The following is a 7,500-nucleotide window of genomic DNA, read 5'->3' on the forward strand; positions in this document are numbered from 1 at the left end:
CCTCTGGTGGTTCCTCTGGTGGTTCCTCTGGTGGTTCCTCTGGTGGTTCCTCTGGTGGTTCCTCTGGTGGTTCCTCTGGTGTGACGTGGTGTTTCTGTCTCAGGACTATGATCTGGGTGTGCTCCATCGTGGCCTCGATAACAGACCTGACATCTTCAGGAACGACGTGGCTCCATCTCGTGAATTCATTCAGGTTCCTCAGTATCGCCCAAGACCCGCCAACCCGGACGAGATCGGCAACTTCATCGACGACGTAAGACCACCAATATTTCTCATTTCCTCACCGGAGCAACAACCCAGGACGTTTTTGAACCACACGCTCAATTTAAAATCCCAATATTTTCCCAAAGTTGTACGGCCAAATTTTGGATTTACGGTTTAGTTTTAAGAGAATTCTGTTCAATTCACTTTTCACGTTTACATGAGAGCTTGAATTCTATAAAAGAATCATTTAACTCTGAATAAAAATGAATTCCACTTTAAAAAGTCCATGTAAACACTTAATTCCAAATAAATTATTTGGAATTAAACTTAATTCTGAAGTAAGTGGGTGGTTTATTCAGATTTTAAAGCTGAATTTATTTCAGCTCACAGACGTAAAGTGTGATGAGACGATTCTCCAGCTTCTGCGTCACAATAATCATCAGAACCACGTGGGGAAAGTTTGGACGGTGTTTGTGTCGGTGGAGAAACGACAAACCCACATGAGAAAAGTCGGGAGCAGCTGAAGTTTGTGTTTTCTTCACAAAGACGTAAATCCGTCTGTGTCTCTGTCCAATCAGAACCTCCCCCCGACGCTCAGCGGAGGGTTTGACATGTAAATCTCAGTTCAGAATTATTTCCGTGTAAATTCGAAGGAGAATATTTTAATTCCAAAATATTTAATTCAGAACAATTCAGAATTTTAAAAATCATGTAAACGTTTCCATTTACAGTTTTCTGTTCTAATGTGTTTATCACACAAACCCTGCACATTTAGGCTGAGTTCTTCTCTCAAACTGAAAACACTCTGTTCCACCTTGTGATGTCATGAAGTGGTGATACGGGAAGTGCTCCACTGTGTTTTTAAACCCCACACATCTTCACTAGAATCACTTTGAGCATTTCAGCCCTGGAATTGTCGATTTCTACTGAACTAAACTGAAAAGGAGCTGTTCACTTAAACGGCCACTTCATGACATCACAAGGTGGAACAGAGCGTTTGGAGATTTGGAGATGTAACAGATTCATAATAAAACACTCAAACATGTGAATGAAACATCTGCTTCATCTGTGTCTCCTCAGAACCTGAAGGCGGCGGATAACGACCCCACGGCGCCTCCGTACGACTCGCTGCTGGTGTTCGATTACGAAGGCGGCGGCTCGGACGCCGGTTCGCTCTCCTCGCTGAACTCGTCGAGCTCCGGGGACCAGGACTACGACTGCCTCAGCGACTGGGGTCCGCGCTTCAAGAAACTCGCCGACATGTACGGGGGCGGAGACGACGACGACATGATCTAAACCCACAAAAAAACATTACAAACGCTCACTTTTAGACTAGTTTACAGAAAAGTCAGCGAGATCCAACCTTAAAGATCCACTGTGTAACTTTTTGGATATGGAGAAGTGGCTGTTTGGTTTAGAATGTTCCAGAGTGTGACTTTAAACAACTTTACTTGACCTTTATTCAATTACAGGTGGTTTTATGTCTCAAAAATCCTTAAAAAACAAACATTCTGACTGTGAGTGGGGTCACCTCTCCACAGATCTGACCTGTAACTCTGTCTGGTTTGGTCTCCATGACAGCAGAAAGGTTTGATGACATACTGAGGAACATTCTAGTCTAAGAAATAACATCTCTAATAATAACACGTTGGTTTTATGTAGTGCTTTTCTGGACACTCAAAGACCAAAAGTGTTTGAAGAAGCCTCCAGCAGAAAAGTTCCACAGTGCAGCTTTAAGATCTGCATAATTTTAGGACGTTTTTTTAAGTCTGTTCAGAAATGTAAGTGCAGATTTAACGGAACGATCTTCAAATCCAGGGAAATGTATTAAAATCTGACAAAAATAGCTTTAGAACGTACACAACGCCTTAAAGCGGAAATATAAGACTGTTCCCTCGTCACAAACCCCAGGAGCTTCTAGAGTCATCCGTGCATGTTTGAGTAATCTAGAGATCTCTCCTGTGGCCTTTTCAAACCCAACAATTCTCCATAAATACACTGCAAAAAACATTAAGACTTAAAGTAAGAACATTTGATTTTATTTGAGTCAATTCAATTCCACAAGTAAAATTATCGACCAATGGAATAAGTGTTTTTCTTAAATCCGTGTGTCATTTGTTATTTTAAATTTCTATTAAGAAGAAGAAAACGATGAAATGGGAAAACGGTTCATTTCATTTTTCTGTTTTAGTGTCAAACAAAAAAACATCTGTATTTATAATAATTAAAAGTTTATTTCTGATTAACTTTAAATCAAACCCCAGAGAGAATAAAATATCAAAATCTGTAAAACAGTCAATGGATTTTAAACAGGAAATGAAAATATTTTGTACATAAACGTTGAATTGTGACGAGTGAAATAAGATTGAAGAGTTGGATTATCAAAATTAGTGTTATTTGAAATTAACTTTGAATTAAAATTGGAAATGGAGAAAATCTGTTGATCTGTTTTTTAGTTTGACACTAAACCGGGAAAATGAAATAAACTGTTGTATTGTTTTTCTTTCTAAATTGAAATTCAAAAGAACAAATGGGACACAAACCTTAATTCAAGCAACATTAGATTTAGTTTTATTCTAAATGGAAAGAGTTTTTTTTTTTTTAACGCAGCAACATTTATTTTCATATTTAAACTACAAAAAGTCTTGTTCCATCGGGAGATAATTGTACCTCTTCAACTGAAACTCAAATCATGATCAAACTTTCTTGATTCTGGTCGTCTGAACTTTAGATTTGAGTTTTTGCAGCTCCGACTGTGTTGCGATGGTGCTCTGAAGGGGGAGGGACTTAGCATAGAGAACGAATATAGTATTTTCGAAACGATAAAAGAAACACGGTGATCTGAATGTGACGTGTTCGAGTCACGTTCCACCGATTTTAAAAAAAAAAAAACAGCGCTGCAGTTTGGAAATTTTACATTCAAATCTGAACTTCGTCTGAAAAATGAGGGAAATTCGGATTGAAAAGGACAATTTTACCAAATCCTGAAACGACCGAAATATGACCAAAGGACGGCAACAAAACCATCCAAAAATGTATTCCATATTTGTTAGAATTGCACATTTTTCTGACTCAAATATATCGAGTCTTCAAATTAGTTTTTAAAAAAAAATTCAGCTCTGGAATGTTTTTTCGTTTAACAAATCAGAAAATTTGGTCAAAACATTGAAATACAATATGTCCTCCAGATTTTCTATTAAAGTCTACTGATATAAAAACTGTTCATACATTGTTTTTGGACGTTGCCATGGATACGTGCCTCTGAAAACCGAGCTGCCGCCATCACGAGGTCACGGCAGATGTTTTGTTTTTGGCGCTTGAGCTTTAGGCGTTTGGCGAGTTCAGATTTTTGAGTTCGAAGCCTGTTTCACCACAATAACGAACAAAAACGACGGAAAAGCCAAAAAGAAGCAGTGGAGCAGTTTGTTTAAAACACGACTCTTACATTTGTGTAGAAAATATTAAAAGAAATTGTTTTCATTTCCTGTTTATTAAAGAAAAATCCATTGGCTATTTTAAAGATGCACTGTGTCACTTTTCTGATGACCTGCTTGTTTCCATGGTGACGACGTTACTTTTAAACTTCAGTGCAAAAAGTACGAGAAAACGACTTCAAGAACAAAAACGATGCAAATCCACAAAGTCAAACACGAGTTTAAACGAGGAACAAACGAAGAACGTGGAGCAAACGAAAAAATTGTGAAGACAAACGTGTCGTCGTCAAAAGTCTGTGTCATTCGTTCTTTTGTTTTTCAAAATAAAACCAAAAATGTAAAAAATGAATTTTTTATTTTGTTTTTAAATAAAAAATGGAAAAAACGGATAACAGTTTCCCGTTTCCGTGACTTAAACTGAAATGCCAGACTGAACCAGGACCGAACCGTTTTTTGTCCCAGCCTCAGTCCTGGTCCGGGTCTCGGTCCTGGTCCTGGACCTGGTTCAGTCCGTATGTGGCACAATAATCCGGCATCTCAGTTTAAGTCATGGAAACGGAAAATGGTCGTAATCCCTTTTTTCCATTTTTCATTTAAACACGAATCTTTATCCGTTTTTTTCCAGCTTTGATTTTGTGAGGTTTTTTTTTTAATTTATTTTGGTTTTGGAGACAAATAGTTGTTTTTTTTTCATTTTCTTATCTTTGGTTTTATTTTGAGAAATGAATGAACGACACGTGGATTATCAAATGCGCCACAAATAGAAAAACGCCACATAAAACGACCGACTGACGATAAACTAAGAAACGACATCACGAATCTGTTAAAATAACGATTGACGTGTAAATGTGTCACTGTAAAATCTGGAGTAAAATACGATCAAATAAAACATCTACAGGCAGATTTATATTATTATAAACACAGAGAGCGCCCCCTGCAGGCTGTGGCGACTCTACGCCGCGTTTTTCTGTGTTTTCTTGTTTTGCTTCTCTATTTGCGGCACATTTGACGACGGCGCGTTTGTCTTCACGTTTTGTCCGTTTGCTCCACGTTCTTTGTTTCTCGTTTAAACTCGTCTTTGACTTTGTGAATTTGCGTCGTTTCTGTTCTTGAAGTTGTTTTGTTTTGTTTGCGCCATCGCGTTTGGCCGCCGTCAGACACCGTTCACATCTGTGGAGAAGCGACCGCTAGAAATGTTACACAGTGCAGCTTTAACAAGACTCGTGAAATCCAAAACTTTAAAAACTTTTTGTGCCAAAAAAAAAAATTTACTTTTTTTTTTTTCCCAGATAATATTCATGTCCGTTCCGTCGTATCTTTAACTCTAAACGTTTTACACTGGAGTCTTTTTGCCGTTCTTGTTGTGAATCAGGTTTAACTTTACGTTGAGTTGAAAATGTTTAATTTTTTTTACAGTAAGTTGCTGGTTTTACACCGGACGCTCGCTTTTGCACTGTCACGCCTTCCACTTGTACAGTTGCTTTGAGAGGTGTTTGAGTTTGTTCTGAAATCCTTGGTGGAGCAGAAATCTGAAATGTTTGAGTTTTAAAATGTTTTGTGTTTGTTTTTCTCGATGCCTTTTTCTTACACTGTAGACGACACAAACGCTGGTGTGTGTTCTGGTTTGTTTTTATAAAGTTATCTTAATATACGACTGTGAATGAGTGGGTTTTTTATCTGCAAATAAAAATTATAGTTAATATTTGAAAAGTGTCTCATTTGAGTCATTGTTTGGGGAAGAAGTTTCAGAATTCTGAACTGGGACACTTCAGAGTTCGGATGTTTGGTAAAAATAAAACTGGGAAAAGAACGTGAAACTTGGATTTTCGATTCAGTCATGATCTGAGGGACGGACCGGGACAAAGACTAAACCAGGACTAAAACAGGACAGAACCAGGACTTAAAGGCTACAGCAGGACTAAACCAGGACCAAATCTAAGGGATATCTATATTTTTAATTTATTTATGGTCATTCACAAACAATTTCTGTATTTTGAAGAAAACCACACAAGACGTCTCTTCTGGCTTCTATGACTTTTATATGTAGAATGGGTTTGGATTTAAGATGAAATAAGATTTTTATTTCTCAGTTTCATTTGACATCAAAACATTCTCTGTTCCATGATCATTAATACAGATGAGTTTTAAAATGAGGATTTTTTTATTGTAATTCAGTTCTTGGTTCTTGGGTTTAGTCCAGGGTGGATTTATTTTTTCCACATGAGAAACAGAAAATATTGTAGAGACCAAAATGCTGAACTCAATTCTGCAGAATATTAATTGTAATTCTTTATAAAATGAGTAAATGTCAGTGTTGTTGTCGAGCTGCTCAGACTCAAGTAAAAAATGTAATAAAAAAAAAAACACGTCTAAAATAAAACTCTTAATCCTCTTCGTCTGCTCTTGTAAATCGTTCATGTAGTTTAATGTAAAACATCTGAAATCAGAAGAGGGAGGTTACATTAAATAAGTTTTCTTTTTTTTTTTTTTTGGTTATTTCTATTATAATTTCACTAATGTTCCATGCCCAAAATAAATACACACATAAAAAAATATAATGTAAAAATAATGCAGCTTTAGTCCCTGAGGTAAAATGATAAAATAAGTTTGACCGGCTCCTTTAAACTCATTTAAAATCACAGTCGACCGAAGGACCGAACGTGGCTCTGGGGCTGGACGAGGACCAGGTCTGGACTAACAAAAGTCTCAATAATAAAATGATCAAGTCAAATATTTCTGAATTTACCTTTTGGATATTTCATGGTTAAAAAACTATTTAATATGGATCCATCTGCTGCTGTAGTGCGCCCCCCTGTGGCCGCTCTCGTGTACTACACTTCACGTTCATTTAAATATCATTATTATTAAAGTTTATTTTGTGATTTAACTTTTTTAACTGTTCCTCACTTCGGCCGCGCAGCAAAACGACGAACTGACACGAGTGGCACCAGGTCGTTGTTTTGCAAGTCTCAAGTCTTTGACCTCAAGTCCGAGTCAAGTCCCAAGTCAAATACCGGCAAGTCCAAGTCGAGTCTCGAGTCACTGGCCCATAAGTCCAAGTCAAGTCCAAGTCAAGTCCGAGTCGAGTCTCTTCTGCTTTGAGCTTCAAGTCATTTCAAGTCTTTAAACCAAAGTATCAAATCCAGCTCAGATTTTTGATTTATATGAATTTGAATCTAAATTGTACTGAAACAGTCACAGTATATTTATATTTTAGTATTTATATAAAAGTTGTAGAAATACAAATTTTTCCTTTTTAAATGTTTTGACAAGTTCAAGTGTGAATCTTCACGATCAGAACAAAGAATTCAGATTTAAAAGAGATAAATAAGATATTTTCTCGTGTGTTTGCACTGAAACAGACGGATCATGTTCTGTTTCCTCTGATTTCCTCTGTTCTACTGTAAATACTGCAAATACTGTAAATACTTCTGAGTATCTCAGAACTTCAGTTTCATCCAAAGTACAAACAGAAGTGGGAGCAACAGTTCAGTTTGTTTCTGTCAAATTAATCACATTTATCAAGTGTAAAAAAAGTCGCTTATAAAAAAACATCAAGTCTTCTCAAGTCACAGGGTTTAAGTCCGAGTCAAGTCCAAGTCTTTGTCCATTTTATCAAGTCAAGTCTCAAGTCCTAAAAACAGTGACTCGAGTCCAACTCGAGTCCAAGTCCTGCCTCTGGTAACTGAACTTTACTTGTGAAAGAATTTTCATTTTTTTCCTGTTTTGTTGTTTATAGAATTCAAATGAAGAAAGTCAAAGCTGTTTTTTCATCTGTTTATATTATATATTATTATATTATATTATATATATATTTACTTTTATGCATCTATAGTCACTCGTGGATCTGTCACCAGTCTTT

General features: G+C 36.8%; 1 protein-coding gene across 1 annotated transcript in view; it reads left to right on the forward strand.

Moving 5' to 3' along the window:
* The window catches only part of LOC110170962 (B-cadherin-like), a 49,553-nt gene extending 44,205 nt beyond the window's left edge, over window positions 1–5,348 (forward strand). Inside the window, exons 23-24 of the mRNA XM_055162370.1 lie at window positions 104–253; window positions 1,285–5,348. Coding sequence (XP_055018345.1) covers window positions 104–253; window positions 1,285–1,500 — 366 coding nt within the window. The 3' untranslated portion in view covers window positions 1,501–5,348. The remainder of the gene's footprint in view (window positions 1–103; window positions 254–1,284) is intronic.
* Window positions 5,349–7,500: the final 2,152 nt, after the last annotated feature.

Source organism: Boleophthalmus pectinirostris, unplaced genomic scaffold (assembly GCF_026225935.1).
Source record: "Boleophthalmus pectinirostris isolate CB_2022bp ecotype Guang Dong unplaced genomic scaffold, ASM2622593v1 HiC_scaffold_5, whole genome shotgun sequence".
NCBI lineage: Eukaryota > Metazoa > Chordata > Actinopteri > Gobiiformes > Gobiidae > Boleophthalmus > Boleophthalmus pectinirostris.